General features: G+C 35.8%; 1 protein-coding gene across 6 annotated transcripts in view; it reads right to left on the bottom strand.

Annotated features, from left to right (window-relative positions):
* Positions 1-39: 39 nt before the first annotated feature.
* The window catches only part of kcnc3b (potassium voltage-gated channel, Shaw-related subfamily, member 3b), a 76,487-nt gene continuing 50,596 nt past the window's right edge, over positions 40-25,930 (bottom strand). For 2 of the 6 annotated variants that reach the window (XM_067434618.1, XM_067434619.1), the window contains exons 5-6: positions 25,071-25,091; positions 8,321-12,305 (exon numbers count right to left, since the gene is read on the bottom strand). In XM_067434618.1, coding sequence (XP_067290719.1) covers positions 12,151-12,305; positions 25,071-25,091 — 176 coding nt within the window. In that variant the 3' untranslated portion in view covers positions 8,321-12,150. Of the gene's footprint in view, positions 6,528-8,320; positions 12,306-16,814; positions 16,856-25,070; positions 25,092-25,930 lie in introns of those variants that run through there. The other 4 variants (XM_067434621.1, XM_067434623.1, XM_067434624.1 and 1 more) reach the window with 4 other exon arrangements.

Raw genomic sequence — 25,930 nt, forward strand, 5'->3', positions numbered from 1 at the left:
TGCATTCATACATACTTAGGAAAAAAACAAACACACATCAAGGTTGTTAATCACTTTAATCATATTGATTACTGATCATGTTGATTGATCGGGATGATTGGCAGTGGTCAGAGAGGTGGTGATTGCATATCTGTAATTCAAGTACATCAAATCAAACTTAATACACAAGAAACGGGTGATCAAACTGACATCGGATACAAGAGCAGGCACAGTAAATCGAACGAGAAGAATTAGATGCAGACAGATCTATCATTCCAAATCATTTCAAAGGGCAGTGTGTTTCAATGTGTGTGAAAGATGGAGAGATGATTTCGACTGGTCCTGGAAAGAAAAACAAAAAAACGAATAAAAGAAAATCAAGCCGGCGTTTGCCAGCGTGGATATGTGGTGGTGTTCCTGCTGGAAGCATGCTTTAAAATATTTATTCTGCGTTACTTTGTGACTCCTGGACCAAAGTGGTCTTAATGCCTTCTAAAACAAATCTTTTATATTTATATATAGATATATAGTGAACAACAGTGATCATAAAAAATATGAACAATCTTTGAAATGGAACAAAGATGAACTCAGAACAAAAACTCTGTATAAAATATAAATTATTCAATAAATTGATAATTATAAACCAAAGCATTTATAAAACTATAAATATGCACAACTCTGAAAAAACAAAGACCTATTTGGGCTATAAGGTTTCTTTCTGGGCTGGGAACAGACCCAGTGACCCAGTCCGGAGACATCTCGTTTTCGCTTGGTAAGGTTTCGAAAATATAAGCGGTCATATTGTCTTTCTCCTGAAGGTCGCATGTCCACTTCCACCATCTGCATTCCATATATCAGAAGCCGATGATATCAGCACACCCAAAATATCACAAAGCGTCCCTCACACCAGACACCCGACCGCTGCCTGCTTGAACCTTCGCTCATTCATTTCATTCTGTCTTTCTGTCGACTTGCTAATTAGCAGAGGCTTCTCATCTACTATATCACGGTCAAGCACCTTTGTCAAGGGTAACCGGCTACGAGCGTCCATATTTGATCTTCTATCTGCCCTGTCATCCTATGTAGTCTGCCATGACCATTATATGGCTGACAGTATAAACCTCCACTCATTTGCTTCACACGTGGCTCAAGTTTCTCTAAGATTAAAAGTGTCTCTAAGATCCTAAAGATGCTACTGACTGAGGCAAAAACTTAACTGAGATGTTTTCGCATTAGCCTAGCTAAATGCTAACCTTTATCTTTAGCCTGGTGTCCTGAGATAAAAATATATAAAAACACAGTTCTATTGGGTAACCCAGCATTTTAAGACACCAAATTAGCATGATTAGAGCTAGCAATTTTGAATATACAGTCTCTTACAAAATAACAAATAAGCCTAACTGATGTTTTTACATTAGCCTTGGCTAAAAGCACAAGGGTTTGTACTGAGATAAAAAAATATGTATATTTGTAGGCATTTTAGGACACCAAATTAACATGATTAGAGTTAGTGATTTTAAGTATAGGGTCTATTATAAAATAGGCCTACACATATTTAATGTTAAATGTTTAGCTTTAGCCTGATGTCCTGAGATATTAAAAAAAAACATTTAGATAAACAAGTTGGGTAAAACCTAGCAGTTTAGCACACCAAAATGATATGATTTGAGTTAGCAATTTTAAGTATGGAGTCAGCCTATACACATTCAACTCAACTGTGATGTTTAGCATTAGCCTAAAGTTAAATCCTAAAGCTAAATGCTAAAGGTTTACCTTTAACCTGGTGTACTGAGATGTAAACACACTTCTAGATAAACAAGTTGGGTAAACCCTAGCATTTTTAGCACACCAAATTAGCATGATTAGAGTTAGCAATGTTAATTTTGTAGCCTATATTAGAAACTCCACTTTAATGTTTCATATTAGGCTAAAGTTAAATCCTAATGCTAAAGGTTTACCTTTAGCCTGGTGTACTCAGATGTAAAACTTTTAGATAAAGAAGTTGGGTAAAACTGAGGATTTTTAACACATAAAACTAGCATGATTAGTAGGGCTGTAACGATACACCAAACCCACGATTCGGTTCATATCACGATTTTTGACCCACGGTACGATACAAACCTCGATATGGGGGGGACAAAACAGTTCAAAAGATATTTTGAGGGGAAAAAAATAAATGAATTAAATAACATTTGAAAAACCTGAATAAACTGAACACCAAATAACAATATTAACTATGCAAATTAATAACAAAATACCTAAGTAAATTAAACTATATAGCCAAAGCTATAACACTTCTGTTTTCTTTGTAATAAAATACTGTTAGAAAAACAAACAGAACTAAAATCCATAGTGGAGATGATTTGAGCATTTTGAAAATTCTTCTTCAATCAATCTTACATTTACAAAGAAAACTGGTTAATGTTTTTTCACACTGAGGTAACTGAGGCTTACTGTCTGTGGCTCTCATACACAGTGCGTGTTTGGAGGACGGGGTTTGCTATTTGCCAATCGGCTGTGATATAGGCTAGTGTGCGGTTATGGTCATATAGCTGTCTGTGGCACGGGACGTCCATCCATTGGTGGTGATTGCGATGGATTCAGCAGTACTCAACCCTTCCTCCACCTTAGCCTTTGTTTTCTCCAGAAGTTATGGTAGCACATTTAAATAGAGAAATGCGCCCGGCTCTGTAATGCATAACGGGGCTCGAGCACACTAAGTAAATACTTGAATCCCTCGTTTTCAACAACCGAAAAAGGGCGCATATCCAGTGACATAATACCAAATGCATCTGTAATTTTTTGTGCTCGATCTGAATTGGCTGGAAACTTTGCTTGGAATAAACTAGGCAGTGTAGGCTGCTGCTGTCGGGTTGTGGGGACACACTGCAAGCGTGCCGTGAGCGTCTCGGTTGCGTGGCGTGTCCGTTTTTATTTCGGCTCCCATGTTAACCGGTTAGAGCTTGCATGCTTGCTCACGCGTGCATGCTTCAAATAGAAGAAATGCCTATTTTTCACGCGACATGCGAGCATGTTGGAAGCGTTTCCAGACAAAATAGAATAGGAAACGATGTTTATATGTCATTTTGACATGGATACATATTAATAAATGACATTTTTATGTTTGAAAGTCTGTAGGTTAACATAAATGCAGATATAGGCCTAATTTTAATAATAAGAAACAATATAATTATCGATTTTTAAATATTAAACCTGTCAATACAGAACGAAATATTCTGTAGCCTATTTTGCCGTCAATACCATATATCTGTATGGTCAATAGGCTACTGCCGACGTTTTCTTTGCGGTACCAATAGGCAATATATATTTAACATGAGGTATAGGGCCTCCTGTACATCAATACCAACAGAAGCGCCGCGTCAGACACGCTTCTGGTGTGCAAAGAAAGAGAAAACGCCACGCAGCCGCCCCGCGGATGACACGCAACAGAAACGCCACGCTCACACCACGTTGCCAGCCGGTTGGGGAAGCTTCTTGAAACACTTACGGCAAATTGTGTGGGTCTTGTCAACTACACGATTGCCATCCTTGTTCTCCACCGGGTAGATGTTGCCATACTGCTGACTTAAAAGTTGGACCTGGACTGGAAGGATAATTCTGGGAGTTGGAAGGGGTGTGTCGCGATTCTGCCTTCTCACATCGCGATACAGGTTCGTGGACCTGCGTATTGCGATTTCATATCGCATATCGTTACAGCCCTAATGATTAGGCTTAGCAATATTGTAATAGCCTATATTACAACTCCAACTCCGATGTGACTCCTACAGCTAAAGGTTAAACTGTCATGAGAACAAAAAACAACTTATGATAAACAAGTTGGAACATTAAAACACCAAATTAGCATTTTAAGACTAATTCTGTGGCCACTATTACAGAATGACATTTAAAATGGTTCTCTTCAGATTAGCGTTTTCATTGATTTAGTCCCTTGTACAAGTTGTCAGATGTTGTTTTGCTAAGCTAAAGGCTAATTGGCCATGCATATAAAGAGATGAGCCTCGTGTCCTAACTTCTTGTCTGAACAGGAACCCATTTCAAGGGATGTTTAAAACCATCAGACGAGATGAAAATGAAAAATGGCTGTGCAGGCAGGCAGAGGTCTGGTGCGGGACTGAGCTTTCACTTTTTCACCTGAGATTAGAGACATAACGCCTCTGCAAAAACACAGTTTCCCACACTGCATCCGTTTGTAAGGAAGACACTGAGACTGATACGAGCCTCCACTTTGCCTTGCTACATCTCCATCGGGTTATCATTCATATTATTGCCAATGAGAGCAGGTGACCTCAGACTGAGAATGAGACGCCATCAGCTCCGATGCGCGTGGGAAAAGACGCCGTGTATCCCGCTTACAGAGGATTCTAGCATCAGCACAGTTGTTATCATGGCTACAGAGAAAACTAATGTTGTACGCAGACAAACATTAGCCAAACACTTCAGGTCTACAAAAGGAGACAAGACCCCTTCGGCACACAGAAAAAGAGATACGCAACCAAAATATACAGTCCAGGCGGCATTTCGATGGAAGAAATGAATCCGAACGGGAATGTTACATGGGGCAGTATGTAGCAGAACAGATTTTGGTGGCATTTTTTTTCTTTTAAATCGTAAACTAATAAAACAGTTCAGTGTGTAACTCGCAGTCTGAATTTATTCACATTTTCTTTCTATTTCAAAACAAAATATAGCTCTTTTAAATATATTATTTTCTTATATATCCATTGCATATCATGTTTTTTATTTTTATTAACATCTTTATTATTAATATCTTTTTTTAATTATTTTTTTAGCCCTCCCCACTTCAACTAAGGGCTAGCAGAAAATACAGTCATGCAAAGTCTCATGCTGGTAAACAAATTTACAAAAATGCATTTTTTTATTTATTTTTTCTCTCCAAGTAGTTTTTTTCCCCACTTGTTTTTCTTTTTTCGTATATTTTGACATCCATTTTCTCACAGTTCAGTCTATGAGGACACAATCTCTTTGATGAAGCATATCTCCCTCCGAAAGAGCGCTAATATTCTTTTCTTTTGTCCTTTTTTTTTGTGTAAGTCGCTGCGACTGTGGTCCTAGGGTGGTCGGCATTGCATTTTTACAGTCGCATGCGAACATCTGCATTCCTCGTGAACCATGGAGATGTTACTTATCAAAATATAAATTTGTTCTTTTTTTTGTTGTACATTTATTCTTCTTGATTGGTTTGGCGTGACCTCCTGCAGAGGTTCCCTCTGATTAGTTAAGAAGGAACAACGCAGTCAAGCCAACAGGAGAGAATACGAGACAGAGACGGAGGGAAACTCTGAAGGCAGTTTTAGATAAGTCGTACATTGACGATTTTTTCGAAAGGGAGATTTTCTGAGGTTCCCTGACCTTTATACCCTCTTTCCATGAAGACAAAACGCTAGTTATTGGTCCAAGCACACAAGTGTGCATTTATATAATCTATGGCAGCATTAGCTGTACTAAATCACAAAAAAAATAAACCTCTATAATCAGAGAGGATTCCCATGGGAAAAGTCCTCAATTTGAGGGTTTTTTTGGGAATTAAGAGACAGCACCCCTGGCAGAACAGCCAATCCGTTCATATTTAAAGGGACGAAAAGTTCAGATCTGACAGGGAACATCTAAAGTCATTTTGTGCTGTTTTTTTCTTTCGTACATTATTTGGTCACAGTTGGGCTTTGGTCTGTCGGGACTGTGTTTTCGATGTTGCCTCCCCCGAAACGTACGGGAAAAAACCTGGAAGACTGTTTGGGAATAGCAACGTACATCTGTTACCAAAGCAGAGTGCTGCGTTTCACTTTTCAGTGCTCTAGATTCATTCACAAAGAAAAGCTACTCTAAGACTCGGACGTTCCTCGGACGGGGAGTGGGAACTAACACACGGCAATGCACGGACAACACACTTTGCTGCTAATATGCTGAGTGGGGGGAAAGAAAAGAAGAAAAAATTGTGCATGACTAAGCATTTTTTAGTCATTCTGTGCAAACGATCGATGAATATCAGTCTGTAAAAAGTCTGTCGGAGAGTTCTCCCAGCCAAGAAATGCTACAGGGTCTTAGCAGAAATGCTACATAATTATTCTAACTTGGTCCTTCATTCTTACATATAGACTAATATACAGAAACTCAGGGCCCAGGTGAGTGCGGCAGTCAAAACGCCTGGTGTTTTGATCTTTAAACATTGGAATGTTTTTCAGTTCGTTCCTTCAAGAGTCTTTTTTCTCTTTCAGGTGTCAGTGCAATGTTCGGTTTTGTTGCTGTAAAGTCAGTCAGTCTGTAGAAAGAGGAGTGATCCAGAATTTCGGTGAGGTTGCTTTGGTTACCGTGTGAAGATCCGGCATCGGAAATTTCCGGTTTCCTCTGTTGTTTTTTTTGTTTTTTTGTTTCCAGTCTCACACCCTCTTGCCACTCCGACATTCCTCACACGCCCCGTATGGATGCTGCGGCCCCATCGGCAAAGTTTTCAGGATTCAGCGACTAACTGTGTCTCCTTAAAAGAATTGCCAAATGCTAGAAACTTAACACTGTGGACAAAAACAGAAATATAATGATTTTGTTAGAAACAGGCATCAATTGTGTAATGCTCTTAAAAAAAACAAAAACGAAACAAATGGAAACCACAGAAAACGTAAGATGAAGGAATGCTTTCACAGAAATCACACAAACACAAAGCTACTAAAAAAAAGAAAGAATTTGAGACAATCACGGTTAAAACTTTTCTACAGACACATTGCATGCACTGAACAGCGGCTGTGCAATGTATCTTCTCAGGGGTGAAAAAGTCCAGTCCCGGAGAAAACACAGGTGCTAATTACAATTAATGGTGTCGCAGTGTTTAACCTGAAATCTAAAGACGCTGAGGATTACAATTGAGTGCTCACACTAAATGTGGCCAATTAACTTTCTAGATCTGGCAGGAATGGAATAGTCCACCCCAGATACATTCTAGATCCATTTAATACACAATAGGCTACTACAGTATTGTTGATAAAGGAAACTTATTTATTATAACTGAGAACAGTAGAAAGCTGGGGAAGGTTTACCTGTGGATCGCTGGTAAAAGTTAAGCATGTACTGTAAGAATTCAGTTAACAGATAATTCATTCAACTATATAATGATGTAAGCGCAAGCATTTGTCAGTTTGAATCAAAATATGAGATTTGAACACAAATGAAACAGCTGAACATTTCAGGCCAATGAAATTATGCCTCAAATATGCCTGTTGTTCTACATATTTTCTTGGGTTACACTTTTTTTCGATAGTAAAGTTTTAGACATTCTATTAACTATAATTAAGTTTGCAACTACATGCCAACTAACTCTCATTAATTTGCAACTGCCTGTCAAGTAACTAATGAAAGTGTTAGTAGACTGTTAGGGTTAGTAAAATAAGTTGACATGTACTTGAAAAGTTACAACTACATCTTTAATCTCACCATATTTGTAACTACATCTCAACTAACTCATGAGAGTATTAGAAGACTGTTAGGGTTAGTAGAATAAATTGATATGTACTTGACAAGTTACTTGTAGTCAATAACTACAAGTAACTTTGCAACTACATCCCATTTAACTCTCCTTAAGTTACAACTAAATGTCACCTAACTCATGAGAGCATTAGAAGACTGTTAGGGTTAGTAAAATAAGTTGTCATGTACTTGACAAGTTACTTGTAGTCAGTAACTACAGGTAACTTTGCAACTACATGTCAACTAACTCATTAATTTGTAACTACATGTTAACTAACTCTCACGAGAGTATTAGTAGACTGTTAGTTTTACTAGAATAAGATGACATGAACTTGAAAACTTACTTATAGTCAGTAACTATAACTAGCTGTGCAACTACTTGTCAACTAACGCTCATGAGACTGTGTGTTAGACTGTTATGGTTAGTAATAAGTTGATGTACCTGAAAAGTTACTTATAATTTGACTTATTAAATGTCTGTTGGGGACCATCAACATAGTGTTTGCAGATATTAAGCAGACAGTCTACTAATGCTCTAATAATGGTTAGCGGACATGTAGTTGCAAAGTTACTTATTAGAAAGTCTAAAGTGGACTATCGAAATAAAGTGTTACTAGTTAGCAGTTTTTAGTTCAGGTAAGAAGCAATAAATCCGTCAAAACAAGTGTTGATTGAACACTATACAGCATTCAAACGCTATCTGGGTGAATGAGTGCATTGCACTGATGGAAAGAATAGTTTTTCTGGTTAATATGCAAACAGAAATTGAAAAGGCACACACAAATATGCCATAAACAAATGTTGACATAACAGACAATCTTTAAAGAACAACCAGCATACATAAAGAGAAAGGCAGAGATGAGTTTAATGGGCATTCACTCGTGTAGATACAGATTTGTACAGATCAAGTTTACGATGTCGGCCTAAGCTTTGCATTAACAGGTGAAGCTAGTTAAATCTAGCTAGCAGTGTACGAGTCTCTACAACAACACTGTAGCCTAAATTATCCTCATAGAGGGGTCTTGCTTTTTTAATATAAACATGTCCGATGTGTTTCAGTGACCTGACAGTGTTGTAATAGGGCACAACTACATGGAATACACAAGTCAAAGAAAATGAATATTTTTTTAAACATTTTAAACATCTGCATACTACAAGAACATCACAATATTACCTTCAACATTTACTCACAAATGGAGGAAAAAGGTTATTTTTTTAACTAGAGAATAAATCCTCTCAACTAACTAATCACTAGAAATCCATAACTAATGGAGACTAATCAGCTTTAGTGGAAGAAAGTCTCTGGTTTCACAGTGTATGAGGAGGCCTGGCATCCCGTGACAATTAAAAACATGTTAAAATACAGACATTTTAACAAGGACTGTTGCCGGCGTTGTGCCGGATTCAATCCCCCTGCAGATCTGTAATGTGAGTACAGTATAATAAAAGTGAAATAAAGTATTAATATGAAATTTTAAACTTTTTTGACACCATTATTGGTTCTGAATAGAAAAAGTTTGGGTTGGTAAGATGTTTTTGCAAGAAATCTCTTCTGCTCACCAAGGCTGCATTTATTTGATGAAAAGAGTAAAAACAGCAATATTGTGAAATATTACAATTTAAAATAACTTTTCTATTTGGATATATATTTAAAATATAATGAATTTTTTTGATAAAAGCTGAATTTTAATCAGCATTACCAATATAGTTCTAATATGATTTGCAGCTCAATTAATATTTATTACATTGCTAAAAAGATAAATTGATTTGAAATATGCCATCTTTTATAATATTATACATGTCTTTACTGCACTGTAAAATCCATGATTCTAACTAACACATTTAAGTTAACTACTTAATATCTTAACTTTACTGTAAAACTCTAGTAATATGTAGTGTTCACATACTATTCCTTGTTTACTCAGAAAACCCAATTTAAGATTGACTGATTGGTTTGAATGTTATTTAGTCAAGCAAAGCATTCAATTAGTGCAATTCTCTTCCTACTGATGCAGCGATGAAACAAGAAATCAGTTATTTGGTTTCAAAGGAAGAGAAGTAATACCCAAATAGTTTTTAAATGTTGAACTAGCCTCTGAAACTTTTAATTGAGTTGATATAATCTCTATATTTGTAACAACATCTTGCAGTTGATCATTATAAGACAACAATGGTAGAGTAAATCTAAAGTAAATCATCAAGTACTCTCTAGTTATTTTTTAACTAGAAGTCTTGTGCAAGTTAAGTCTAATTAAATTTCACAGAGTCATTTTTAATCAATTTAAAGGTGCACTATGCAACTTTCCGTCCACTGGAGGGCGCCTATTCAAAACAAATGCGTAGTTTAATGACGCAAAGTGAGCGCAGTATCTTGGGAGATGTGGTCTTTACATCATAGCCGGTGGAAAATAGGACTCGGGCAGAAATCACGTTCATGCATGCGGTTATTAACGTTACTGTAGTGTAAAGCAGAGCAGGACCGAGTGTTGTGGACCTGAGTGCGGCTGCTGGAGCGATTGTTACACAAATACCCGCCTCGCGAATACCGGGACTTTTATTATGGCGGGACGGGACACATTCGCCGGGCGCCTGCACTGATCCGCTCTTCCGGTTATGATTTTGAGGTAATGGAGCTCTGTTTATCATATTAGATACATTTATGTGTGTTTAAAATTATGTTATGACGTTACTCCGTGCGTTCACTTGTTCACACTGCTAAGAGTAAAGCGCTCCTGCCAAATAAAAGCCGAAACCGAGGGTAGCTCAGATATGAGGCGATTGACAGGCGACTCCTCAAACGCAATGCTGAAACGTCCCTGTCCTTAGTTAAAAAAGCAATTTTCTCACAATTTACAAATAGTTGGAAACTTCTGGGATATTGTAGGTACTCAACTGAACAAAATATAAAACACCGGCCTAGTGGTTTTTGGATATATTACTGCAAAAATACTACATAGTGCACCTTTAATTCATCCTTGCTGAATAAAAGCACTAATTTCGTAAAATGTTTTATTTTCTTTTTTTTTTCTTTTTTGAATCTGTGAACAAAAAAGGATGCCTTTCCCTCCCATCTACATGTCATTCTAACAAGCCAAATTTTGGTTATCATAGAAACTGTAGCAATTGCAAATTGGAAAATGGAATTGATTTGGGGAAGAAGCGATTGTGCAGGGCGACTGAATCTAGCATGACGCCGGGTACATTGTAGGATCCAGGTTTGCATGATAGAGGAACCATGTTTAAAACAAAATGGCTCCTTACTGATATATTTACTGTCTCAGCAGTGGGTTGTTCTCCATTGGGAAACTAAATCACATTTAATGATTAAAAACTAGATAACACACAGTTTCCTACAAACTACAACTTTGCAAGTATTGCAACATGTTATTTTTCTTTTTGCTATTTCAGGGAAGTATTTTCTCAGAAATGGCTTATTTACTTAGCATCATCTCTTTTGTTTATGATTCTGGAAGCACTTGGTCACATCGACCTGAATACATATTGTTTTTGTCTATTTCTATTAATCCAAAAAGAAACACAGTAACACTTAACGTATATATCATATACAAATGAAACTGTTGTGTAATGTTTTTGAAAACAAAAACAATTCGTCTTTGAAAAACATTCAAAACATGATAAAAAAACAACATTAGGACACTAACATTGACAAGACAAACAAGAAATGCTCTTAAAATCATCACACACTCTTCCAATCTTCATTTTGTAACATATGTTTGCAGCATTATGAATTAGGGTGGAATATTGCACATGATTTGCATATGTGGGTGAATTTGCAAAATATTCCTTTTTCCGGAGCATCATCTTAAAATCTTGTACTTACACATCACAAACATTGTGCACAAAGGCAAACAAAGAAAATAATGTAATCAAATGTACTTTCCCCACTTTTTTTGCTTCTTGTATACAGTTTTTGGACTGGAAGGCGAAATTATAATGGGCAAAACAAAGAATGCAAACAAATAAACAAAAACAAACAAACAATGAGCCGGAACTATGTGCCAAATAAATAAAGTGATCAAATGGCAATGAATACTGAAATTGTCAGATTTATCTTTCACCCATTCAGTTTTGATTCAATAGGTTTGCAATGAAACTAAATCATTTGACAGCCAATAACAGTCCAACGACATACAAACTTACAAATAAACGTGATACATTTCATTTTTAACCCCTATAAACGTTAATACTCGGAGTAATGATTGCATATGTACATTATTCTTGCATTCAAAATTCTGGCGAGTTTTCTCCAGTCCAGAATTACACTTATTCACAGTAATATTCATCTGGATTCAGAGTTTGAGGGAAATGGAAGGTTTTTGAGCACAAAACAAGGGCGGTGAGTGCATTAGAAAAGAAACTCTTCCTTGAGCATCAAAATCATTCCCTCTAAACACGTCTGAGCCATAAAGCATGGGGGAAGACACAGCATTTCCTCCCGTCCACAAACACACGCGCAGTTACTGACCTGCTCAACCTGCCAAGTCCAGTTTAAACACTAACATGATCCGTGATCATTCACAAAGTCTCCGTTTAGTGACGTGTTTCTATTCTCCGCTCACACGATCAGTCATTGTTATTGCTATGAATGGTATGAGGCCGTCCTGCCTTTCTCTCCTCCTTTCCTGAGTCGTTCTGTCACTCTTTCCGCTTTTTTTGCTACAAAATGGAGGGAATGGGTGAGCGGCAGCGACGGAGGGGTCCTGGGGCCTCGTAAGGGTCAAAGGGCGTGCTGGTGATGGGGGTCAAACGCAGGGACGACCCCGCCATTCCTGATATGTTGTTCAGACTGCGAGATTTCTCGTAACCCGTGGCTGACGTATTGTTTGACCATGTTAGGACAGGTTTTAAAGGCGTGTTTTTAGGTTTGACAGCATGAACGATGGGATTGTTATTGCCGTTACATGTTCGGTTTGAGTGAAGATGTAGCCGATAGAAAATGAATTATTGGGAAAGGAACGAAACAAAAAGAAACGAGTGGAAAATTTAAACGTAGATATAAAGTGGAACAAATGTGAAGAGACATGTAGAAGACAGACGGACAGACACACACAGGACAAGACAGGACAAAACAGGAAAATGACAGTTATGAAAATCATCATATATTGGTCTTCTAAAAATTCCACAACATAAAAACAGTTTTCCAGAATCAAATACTCCACACATAAATGTCGACACATTCCCACTGGTTGAAGAAAACACTGGCTGGATTGTTTGCCACTAAGTTCATGTTTTGGAAGTTGGAGGTGTAAAGTTGGGATTTGCGATGAAGTGTTTCAGTGAACCAGTGGAGGTTAAGCAGTGTTCAACAAATAAGACAAACGGAAGAGCCAGACTGTTGGAGATTGTGGAAGAAACCACGGCTGCCTTTGTGAGACGTTTCAGATTTATAAACATGAACATCAGTATAGAGTTATTAGAGGTCACTTTGCTCCAAAACCTGGTGAACTGCTAAGCTTATGATCTGACACTGTAACAATCATTAAAAAAACTTTTCAGGGCTCAAGGTCAAACATAAATTGACACAATAATAAATAATAACATTTTATTTACTTTGTATTGATGATTTTCAAGAAATAAACAAAAACAAACAAAATAAAATAAATATAAATTTCCTTATTATTTTACTTATTTTGTATCGATGCATTAGATTAATAAATAAATATTTACACTCAAGGTCAAACATATATTGACACAGTTTAGTAACAAATAAATAAATATTGTATTATTTACTTTGTATTGATGTTTTTTAAATAAAAAATAAACAAAAAATAAATAAATATAGTTTAATGTATATAGTGCCTTTCCAAGGCTCAAGTTCAAAAATATACTGACACATTTTAGTAATGAATAAAGAAATAAATATTTAATTTACTTTGTATTGATGCATTTTTTAATTAAATTAATACAGTGCCTTTCAAAGTCTCAAGGTCAAAAATGTATTGACACATTTAGGTAAAAAAAAGTTATATCTAATTGATATATTTTACTTATTTTGTATCGATGCAATAAATAAATAAATAAATAAATACAATTTAATGTATATAGTGCTTTTTCAAGGCTCAAGGTCAAAAATATATTGACACATTTTGGTAATAAATACATAAACAACTAACTGACCAAATCAATAAATAAAATATGAATATAATATATTAATATATAACAAAGAATATATTCATATAGTGCATTTTCAAAGCTCTAGGCCAAAAATACATAGATTCATTTTGGTATTAAACAAACAAAATTATTCTATACAAGGCTCAAGGTCAAAATATATTTACACATTTTAGTAATAAATACATATTGATTTAATACATTTTATTTATTTTGTATTTCTGCATTTTTGAAAATAAATAAATGCATTTGTACCATTTCAAAGCTTAAGGGCAAAAATATATAGACATATTTTGGGAATAAATAAACTCTTTCTTTCTTTCATAAAGTGCACAGCCCAAGATCTAAAAATCCTCATATAAAGAAAGTATGTCTGGACGGCTCACTAGGTTTTGGAACAGACTAAATGTTGAAGCAATTATTGAGTTGAAGTAATTCTCAACCACGCGTTTCTGTATCCGATATCACCCTCAGCAGCTGATTAATACACTGCAGTTGAGTTAGTGAACAGATATGCTCTTGTGGGCCGCTGGCTGGTTTCTTCCACAACCTCCTGAACATATTACACTTCACTTCACTGTCCGGTCATAAAGCCTGCATTCGGAAAATATGATCATTCATGACATAAAAATGTTATTAACACACTGCATTCACATTGTCAGACAGACGACAACATAGATTCTATGATGTTTACATCTTTACACTGTCTTTGCTGATGACAGGAAAAAATGTAAACATTACATTAATTCACCTCTATATTCTCTTCCAAAAGATTAAGTAAGTTTTATTTACATAACGCCTACCCAAAAGTTGTCGGCTAAAATAAATATTATATCCCCAGAAACTCTGAATTACAGTGATTTTGATATAAATCACATTCATGACAAGCGTTTAGTGTAAATTCCATCTTTTCACGTAATAATACTAATAATAATAACAAAAAAAACATCAGACTTTGAGTGTTATATTGTGCTTTTGTGAGTTTAGTAGCAGGGTGGGAAATTAGCACCCGCCACCAGCCAATGGCGGGTACTTTTTTAAAGTGGAGGGTGACTTTGGTGTGTATACCAGCCACAGTGGCGGTTGAATTGTAAAACATATTTTTACTGGTTACTACTTAAAACATTCATTGTAACGGATTGGACAGCTTTGTCAAAGAATGATGTTGCTAGTAACAATAATGCACCTTTGTCGAGTAACTCATTTCATGATTCTGACCGTTTCTGCCACTGAAATGACTGGGGGAAAATGTCCCAATCAACCCAAATTCACCCCATACCATGCTAATGCACTTTCTTTTAAATTTGAATTCTGGAAAAAGTGGCTGGTAAAAAATATAAGTGGCTGGAAAAATTGGACATCCACCAGCCACTGTGGCTAGTGGGCAAAAAAGTTAATTTCCCTCCCTGTTTAGTAGTCTAGGCTTATATGACCAAACATTGAAGTGAAGAGACTATAGCAGCGACCTTCTGCCCACATATCAGATGTGTGTCTCTCTCCCTATGTGTGTGTGTTTGTTTGGGAGAGGAAGACGTGAATGTGGGAAAAGTTTGCTGCACGTTGATCACAGAAAAATACTCTTGAAGGAAAACAAGGACGATAACGAACACACACACAAAAAAAAAACTTTCCTCTGAAAGTAGGACAACAGCTTGAACACACAAACACAAATGCATTCAGACAGAAATGTGCTGAGTCAGGTCTGATATAAAATTCACACACACAGATGCACACACACACACACGTGCTTAATGGGGTCTTTGCATAGACACAATGATTTTTATACTGTACAAACTGTATATTCTGTATCCTAACCCTAACCTATCACAGAAAACTTTCAGCATTTTTACATTTTCAAAAAACATAATTTAAATTTAGTCTGATTTAAAAGCCGTTGCTTGTGTCCTGTCCACAGGATTTCATATACTATCTTTGAGGGGACATTTTGACCACATAACGTAGGGTTTACCTACCACAGACAGACACACACACACACACCAAAGTCAACGAAGTGCAATGAATTTCTGTGCAAATAGTTTGTAAAGGCATTCTTCTCATCATTCTTAGGTAAAATTATGAACTGTTCAATGCAACAAATTATTATTATTTTTGAAATAAATGTTTCAATGTTTGCACCAGAGGGTCCAAAGGCGAACACAGACGGATCAAGGGCGAACCATCGCAAAGACAACAACTTGCACATACAGAAGGATCTGTGCTCATTATACAATACAGCACGCTCACAGCGTGGCCACACACTCCAGATGTACGTCAGCTCAACACAACCGGTACTTTATCTGCCGGTCTGGACAACAGAGCAACAAAAACAACTGGATTCTTTTACCCCTCTGCCTGGTCAACAGCGCGGTTCAGACAGCCACACGCCCTTTTTATTATGTTTGTCTAGTAAGAGCTTTTAAAAGGATTCCTCAGGAGACACAGCGCATTAGTGAGGGTGGAATAAGACAGGAAGAGTGAATATATTTAATGGGATTGATGGATACTCGATGGAAGTAAGAGGATGTGTGAGAGTGTAGCGCCATTAAAACAACAGGAAGTTTGTGTGACAGCGCAGTGAATAAAAGAACTGGCTGACTAATCAAATGTGCATGTATTAAAAATGTCAAAACAAACTACCTTATAAATTTTTAAAGACAACACGAAATTAAAATGGACCTTATTTATTTTATTAATAAATATACCTGTTCTTAATGTAATATTTTTATATCATATAAATATATATAAAATCCAAAAGAAATGTATTGCCATATGTTTACAAGTAGTTTTAGGAATAAATTCTCGTTTTATATTCTCGAAATATAATGTGTCGATGTCTCATGTTCTGAAGTGAGCATATCTACTAAAATAAGCCTATTAATACCTGGAATGGTTTATATATCATTCTTTCTACATTATATACAGTAAATGTATGCCTAGATTATACTAATACTGCAATATGCAACACAAAATAGAATAAATGCTTGAATTCCAACACATTTACCATATTAAATCCCTACAATGCAACCAGATTTGATACCTCTCGTGCTAATGTATGCATGTTATAGTTTATCTTATATTACTTATCACGTACATGTAATATTTTGCAATATTACTATATTCAAAATGCCTACTGTGAACCAGGAAATCCTCCTAAAGAAGTGTTTCCTGTCTGAACATACAGAACAATTTAAAACAGTTGATGTACCTACCCATAGTCACGCATTAGAAACTCTGGTGCTGCACTGACGGCCTGGAGGCGAATGAAGGATGAGATGAGTGTTAGTCACACAGTGGAAAGAGTTAAAAAGAGACTGAATGACATGGAAAAACAAAACAAAAAAGGGGGTGTGGTGTGCAAATATCACAACCATATTTAGATGCCCTACTAAATAAGAATCTTTAATAAATGCCACATATAACATCAGTTATTGGATAATGATAGAAAGTGGCATCACATGATACAATGAGTGTGACTGAGGTTATTATGGGTGTTTATGTTAGGGCTGGGTTGAAAATATAAATTTCACCTGAACCGATATTGATATTGATCTAAATTATTTTCTAAATTAAATTATTACAATCTAGATGATATTTCACTAATAGCCTACTGTCTAATAAATATAATACATGTAATTTTTTAATTCATTATTATTTGTTAATAATGTTATTAATGTATATATACGTTGTCGCTATATGATAAATTAAAATAAGCTGATAACATCACTGTTCACTCAGCCATATCTAATTTTGTTGCAATATTGTCCTGTTTGACACCGTGAAGCTGCTTTGACACAATCATGATTGTAAAAGTGCTATACAAATAAAGTTGATTGATTGATTGATTGATTTAATTAATTAATTTATGAAGGCACTGTAAACTTTATCATTACATATTATAATGCTGCTATTATATGCTGTGCAGGCAATTAGCTTATTTTGCAGTAAAAAAGAAAGTCTGACAATGTCACTGCTAAACACCTATACGTATTGTGGTATTCCCAGTTTTATACAGTCTATGGGAACTTCACACATTTCTCACGACACATCCCCAATTTACTATCCGTGTATATTATGTGCATTCATGTGCATTCAACTCGTAAATACGATCTTTCCGATACAACTTGAACACGCCAAAGTCTCAGCTTTCAAATTTTGTAAATTCACGCTTTCACATATCCGTTCTTTTTTTACTAACCACAAAGTCGGGTAGTAAAGTTCTATCCTTATTCCTGAGGATAATAATATTAATAATTTTTTTGATCTTGGCAAAAATTGATATTTACAGTACCTGATATATAATGCAAATGAAACGATATTGAATCATGACATTTTTTTCTGTCATACATGTTTCTATGAAGGTCCCACATACAGTGTGCAGTGAGAAGCTTTATTCCAGCTCAGTATGCCGGCATATCGACCGCTGGACTGTTAGCGATAGAGAGAGCTCCCATTACCCACAATTAAGCTTTATCGATCAGCTTGTGACCAGAACACAGAACACCACAACCATGACGGGCAGCTCACCGCTGGAATGTGCTGTAACAGGAGAACAGATCAAACGCACTGATACCGTTCTCTCTTATCAAACTAGTCCTTGAACTTAAACAGTGAGTGCCACTTTTAACCTTTAGTAAGACAGCACAATAACAGAGATGCTTGTTTTTAAACAATAAATAGGAGGCCTGTAAATGGGTTTCTAAATGGCAAGTTGTGATATTTGCAGACAGGAAATGCACAGTTGGAAACACACACACATGCAACATTAACAACTACACACATGGACATGGAAGGAGTGTTGTGCGTGTGAGTGTGTGTGTGCGTGATATGAGATGAGTTCAGTGATATAGTGAGAAAGCCTAGCATTTTAGCTTTTGAATTATCTGTAAAATGGTTACATTTAACAATGTTAATTTAACGCACTTATTCCAACATGTAAGAATGTATTATAATGACTACACTGTAAAAAATGTGGTTGGTTTTTGTTGGTTTAACTTAAAAAAGTAAGTAACCTGGTTGCCTTAAAATTGAGCTTATTTAAATTAAAAATTTGAGTTGATACAATGAAGGAAATTTGTTTAATAAATAGAAACTCAAAGTATTATTGTATCTGAACCACATAAAAAATTTTTGATAAATCATGACAATAGCACTATATTTGGCATATTTCACTGCGTCATCAGAAATAAAACACACACAATTACCCAATATGCTTACAAAATATTTTAATAATATTTTAATAAAGGTTGTCGAATCTCAAAATAAATTCATTGTATTAACTCAAAATTTTAATTTCAATGAACTCAAAATTAAGGCAACTAGGTAACATTTTTTCTTAATATTTTTTACAGTGTATAATACAGAATGTACGCTGTTAATTTATAATGTAAAATGCAATTTTAATTAATAAAATCCACCCAATCGAATTCTGACATGAATATATTCAAACACATCTCCAGTTACTTTGTGTCATCAGAACATTTCAGAAAATAATTTAAAATCATACACTGAAAAAAAATATTTAGAAAAAAAGGTGACCTGGTTGCCTTAACATTTTAATTTCAATGAACTCAAAATGTTGAGTTAATACAATGAACATTTTTTGAGATTCGACAACCTTTATTAAAATATTATTAAAAGATTTTGTAAGCATATTGGGTAATTGTGTGTTTTATTTGTGATGACGCAGTGAAACATGCCAAATATAGTGCTATTTTCATGATTTATAATTTTTTTATGTGGTTCAGATACAATAATATTTTGAGTTTCTATTTATTAAACAAATTTCCTTCATTGTATCAACTCAAATTTTTAATTTCAATACACTCAAAATTTTAAGGCAACCAGGTTACTTACTTTTTTTTAAGTTAAACCAACACATTTTTTTTTACAGGGTACAAATTTAATTGAACTAAATTGTGGCTAGAATTCAGATTCCATTAATCAGAATGCTTTGCTCAACTGAATCGTATCATCAGGGCAAATATTTACACGTCTATCTGTAATGCATAACCGCTTCCCTACACAGACTAAATATAGTCCTGATGGAGACCCTGATTTAATGGAGGAAAAACAGACCTCATGCGGTTGCCTTGACGGAACTAGAGCACACCTGTTTAGTTTTGACAAATGTCCTGCTCAAGGCATCTTTCATAAAGACTATAACTTTGAACTTGTAATGCAACTTTAGGCTACAATTTGTGTTTATGGAAATATCAATAAACTGAGAGACTGTTATGTGAAAGACACCCACGCTTTACACCTTTATTGAAACAGTTTAAGGTGCTTCAATAATAACAAAATATAATTAAAATCCATTAAGGGGTCATTGAATATTATTTATTATAAAAAAAGCAATTTTTTAGTTGTTTTTTTTTTACACACAATGAAAATGCATGATTATCGCTTTTGTCAAGTTCAATTGCAATTTAGTTTGATTTATTAACATTTATTTAAAAATACATACATAAATATAAATATAAATAAATAAACATATACAGAGCAATTCATTTTTTAATAATAAATGGCCTTTATATTAAATATACGAAGACTTGATTCATTATGATATCATAAACAAAAAAAATTGCTGGATTTATTAAAATCAAAATGAAAATAATAATTAAAAAATAAATATCAGCAATAAGACTTTAAAATGGTTTAAAATACAAATATAATAATTATGAATTTGAAATGTAATTTATCTCAAAATATTTAGAAATGTTTTATTAATTATTATACATGTATAAAAAACATGTTCTTAATACAAACAATGAATATGCATGGTGAACATGCTAAGTTCAATTGCAACTTGGCTTGATTTACTAAAATCAATATAAATATCAATGTTACAATTATTAATATTAAAAAATAGAAAATTGTTATATTAAAATATTAAACAATAAATAAATGGCAATAAGACTGATGATTTGAACAGCTTTATCTCAAAAGATTGAGGAATTTGATTCATTATGATATGACCCCCCATACAATCAAATATGCTTTTAGTCTCAAATAAAAATACATAATTTATGAAACTAGTGTAGTTGCCACAATGAAACTACTGATGTTTGCTTGCGAGTGTGGGCCAGAAAACGGGGCATTGATGAGCTTTGACTGATTGAACACACGGAAATTGACCAGTGAACAACACACACACACAAGACCATAAACATTTAAGACAAACAACAGGACATGGAGGAAGACAACAGAAGATAGTGTGTGTGTGTGTGTGTGTGTGTGTGTGTGTGTGTGTGTGTGTGTGTGTGTGTGTGTGTGTGTGTGTGTGTGTGTGTGTGTGTGTGTGTGTGTGTGTGTGAGTGTGAGTGTGAGTGTGAGTGTGAGTGTGAGTGTGAGAGAGAGAGAGAGAGAGAGAGAGAGAGAGAGAGAGAGAGAGAGAGAGAGGGAGAGAGAGAAACTCACAATGGCTTACAGAGATCCTTCACAGAGACTTCAGAAGTCTGATACTGACTTTGACTCTGAGCAAATAGCCTCATGCAAACAGCATTAGAGCAGGGTAGGTTGGTGCGCGCACACACACACACACACACACACACACACACACACACAGACGCGCACACACTCCTCTAAGAACAGTGAATAGCATTTAGGGATTATATTGCACAGGAAGAGATCGCTTTAACACCCAGAGCAATATGTGTGTGTGTGTCTGTATAGGTTCCACAGATGGCAGGAGTATATTTAGATCTTAAATCGACTCCCTTTGGCACAGTGAGCATCACGCACACGGTTTACACTCACTGTATCGTGCCCAATTAACAGTCTAATGTCCGTTCAACGAGGCCCTATGGCTCTGTTCCAAACCCTAGTGTGCTGCCTTGCTGTCTTCATAGTCTGTTATCTTCTAAGGCAGCATCCTAGCTGAAATGGAACCTCATAAGTGACTGAACTGAAATGCTCTCCATGGCCACTAACTTTGTTAATGATTACTCACACACCACACAAATAGTGCTGAGGAGCGCCCAGGAGACTCGACGGATGCTTGCAGTTGATTCCAGAGGAGACTGACACAAATCAGCAGTAGCACAAATAATACTCTAATAATGGGTGAAATAGTGCATTTTAAATGGATGAAACAATATTCCATGTCATGTCTTTCTTGGATGAAAATCACAATGCATTATGGGATTTGTGCTTTTCATGAACGTTACATATGATTCTGCCTTCAGGTAACTTATGAAGGCAGCATAACTAGGGTGCTTGACACAACTTTTTAGTAATTTGCTTATCAATTATTTATATGCTTACTTAATTATTTTATACCTAGCTAGAATTAGTGATTTGAACAAACTCATAACCACGAATATTAAACGTTGGCTTATAACTTGCTTTTACTTTTATACATCTAAAACTACTAAAAAACATTTAGTTAATTTAAAAAAACCTGAAATAAGATATACATATTAGATAAAATACAAAAAAACAATAAAAATGTGAAATGTTGCTACGGAATAAAATAAATTAAAGTTGAATTGCTAAAATTCCTAAAACTAAAGTTAAACCAATTTTTAACCAATTTTAAAAAAATAAAATAACTAAGTCATAAACAAAACTAATAAAACTTAAATCTTAAAACATCACTGAATTGATTTATTGAAATCAATAAATATAATACAATAAGATTAAAAATGTTAAATTGTCTTCATTTTAAAATCTCAATTAATCTTAATATCTCAAAAGAAATTATTATTATTTACATATATTTTAGGTTTTTTTTAGATGAAAAAAAAAAAAAGGAGCAATATGATCTATATTACAAATATTTTAAAACATTTTTTTATCTTTTTATTGTAATTCCTCATCAGCACCCTCACAATCAAGAGATTATCAGAGATATTTGATGAAATTAATGAAAATGTTGGTCTATACACCAGAGCTTCTCAAGCCTGTCCTGGAGAACCACAAGCCCTGCTCATGGTGGGCCCTATCATACTCCCGGCCCAATGCGATGCCAGTTGTAATGCAAGTGTTTTTTGCTTGTTTCAGCCTGATGCAGTTTTTATTTTCACGTCCAGCGTCACATTGTTTAAATGGCAAATGCATTGGCGTCCATCTGTCCGCCCATGGTGTGTTCAGGTGTGTTGCAATTTTAAGGATTTTTTTGTGGTAATTTAAAGAGAGTGTTAGTATGCGGATATAGGCGGGTGCACAACACGCGTACACTCTGCTTATTACACACACACGCATCAGCACACACATCTTTTTTAAATGTGAAATTTTAGGATTTAAATGTAAAAGATTATTATTGTGTACATACAGATAAAAAATGACTACATGTCATAACAGATAGTCATTGCATGTATCAGAATTTGGTACCTATTTGCAGTAATAAGGAGCAAGCAGGCATCATTTGGACGAGCAGATCCATTTCCTCTGGTGAAGCGTTCAGTTTTTCCGTTTGCAAATTTTTCCATCATGTAAATATGAATCCGTCATGGTGCAAGAGCAACTGGCTTTTAAAGGGAATGCGAGATGAGACTCTGACTGGTTTATTGCACATTACACCCATGACTCATTAAGAGACTAGGGACGGCCCTTTTAGACCATGCGCCTGGTGTGCCGACCATTTTTCCCGTCGTTAAACTAGCAGAAGTGGATTCGGAAAAGCCCTAATTGCACCTGCGCTATGCACTTAAGACCATGAGCTCAGATCGTTAAAACAGGGCCCCTTGTATGTCTCCCTATATCTGACACACCTGCTGCGTCCCTCCCAATTCGTCTACTTATACTGCATCCTGAAAGTATGTACTCGTTTTGTGAAGTCAGAGTACAAACTTTTGAGTGTGTAGCAGAAAAGTATGCAAGCTTCGGGACATACTACTTCAATCATCACACAGTTCAAATCCTCCACATTCAGGTTCATTTCCTACCATATCGGAGAGAAATGTAGCCACACGTTGATTTGCCATTTGTTGGTCTTTAATGCAGAGACTCTCCTCGTGTGTTTGCAGTTTTAATATAACGATGCATTTAAAAGTTAATGGCCAAACGCATTATTATAAAAGTTCACAATGCTGCTGCAGATGAATTATAATGTGGATAGCACTGAATAAATATCTTTTTTTCAGGTTAAATACTGATAATTGATCACCAAAACCTTTATCTAAACCTCTCGACTTAACCGTCGCACATCCGTCATGTTTGTAGTTTTCTAACACTTTTTTTAATCTGCGTTTGTAGTTCTAATCGAATCCTGTCCAACTCGCAATGGGTTGTAGGCAATATCAGCCGTTAGAGTGTGTGTCGAGCCACACTTTGAATTCTGACCGGAAATAGTAGACCATCCAGGTATCTTTTGAATACACTTTTCAGCATACTACGATTTGGGACTAATACTAATTCTTATTTCCAATACTATTTAGTATGGATAGTATGGGAATTAGGATGCAGGGACCAATTTCAGTTCTTTCAGGCTCTACTAATGAGCTCGAGTTAAATCAGGTGTGACAGATGAGGGAGACGTATAAAATGTCCAGGACAGGTTTGAGAACCACTTCTCTAAACTACATATAAATGTTTGCTCATAGGTTTTGGAACAGAGCCGAGACGTTTAGCTAAGATGTTAACAGAACTCACACGAACACATCCTCAACAGACACCGGACACTGGTCTTTAAAGCTTAACATAATGTTATTTCTGTGTCTATAGGTGCTCTGGATGTTAAAGTGATAGAGCGACTGCCGTCCTTGAAGACGATGTGTTGCTCAAGCCCAGGATAAGCGCTGGGAAACACGGCTTGGGTTTTACCACGGTTCGTTCTTACCTGCTCTATGTCAGTCTTTCCAAATGTCCCAGTGTCTGTCTGTCAACCAGTCAGTCAGACGTCAGTTACACAGCACACACACACACACACACACACCTCAAAAACAAGAGCTAACACACATGTAGGAGATTCCGGCTACGCTAGGAACTGAAGCAGGTTGAGGTCGCATGAGCAGATTCATAGGAATCTGTGCCACACATAAACACTCTTTCTTTCCTTCTGTCTTTGCTTTTTCCCCTCACTGACGCTTTCTAAAAGAGTTGCGATCGGCAGAAACATCCACTCAAAAAATATTTAGCCCAAATATGTTTTTGAGTAATGCTGTCTGCACAGTGTTTGCAGCATGGCATAGAACCGAGAACTCATGCTCATTTGAAATCACCTTGACCTCTATCGATCCTTGACCTTTAACCCTGAGGTGATTTGACAGAGCATAGCGAACACCTTAACAACATTCGAGTGTGTGTGTGTGCATTTTTACATGTTGCCTTGGTGCACACGTGCACGCGTCCTCCATCACGCCAGGGTTACAGGTCAACGGAAGAGTGAGGGAAACACATTGGAAACACAATAAGCGACGTCACGTCACGACAAACACAACGCACACACACACACACACACAGCGAGGAGGAGGAGGACGGGGAGACAGTAGAACAGTGAGATATAATATATGAAGAAGCCAACATACAAACGCGGGATATGACACAACCTGAAGAAAAAGACAATACAGAGCGTGTGAGATCCCACTGAAAACACACACACACACACACACACACACACACACACACACACACACACACTGCAGGTGCAGTTCCATTTGAAATTGCAGTGGATTGCACATGAAATTAAAAGCAATATTTGTTACACAACTCTACAGTGTCCAACCTTGTCCAAACCTTGTTTTCTCTTTAGTGTTAGGTTAGTGTAACGTAACAGACCTAAATATGTCCGAGTAAAGATTGGGCTTCTACTCTCTTCTTTGAACATCGTAAAGAACGAGACAGTATGTATATGCGACATTTTAAAGGGTATTTAAGGGAATATTGCAGCTTATTTTCAACCTTATTATTTTAAGTCATAAACTAGCAGAACATGAACTGAAGAGCAAATAAACAAAGTAAAACTATTAAATCTTGTGAAACACTTAAACAATAAATGTGTTGGCTTGAGACTAGTGTGATAAAATTACTCCTACACATCGTTCTGTAATACTCAAATCTGATTGGTCAATCGTTTAGTATACTTATGTTAAACAGTCTCACTATTAACTTAAAATTTAACGATGTTTTATTTGTTTCCATCCAAAATTGAGCTCACCAAGGCTGCATTTAATTGATCATAAATACAGTAAAAACAGAAATATTGTGAAATATTATAATTTAGAATAACTATTTTCTATGTGAATATAGTTTAAAATGTAATGTATTCCTGTGATCAAAGCTGAATGTTCAGCATCATTACTCCAGTCTTCAGTGTCACATGATCCTTCAGAAATCATTCACAATAATTTTTGTTATAAATGTTGAAAACTTTATTTGCGGCTTAATA

This window comes from Pseudorasbora parva, chromosome 24, assembly GCF_024679245.1.
Source record: "Pseudorasbora parva isolate DD20220531a chromosome 24, ASM2467924v1, whole genome shotgun sequence".
NCBI lineage: Eukaryota > Metazoa > Chordata > Actinopteri > Cypriniformes > Gobionidae > Pseudorasbora > Pseudorasbora parva.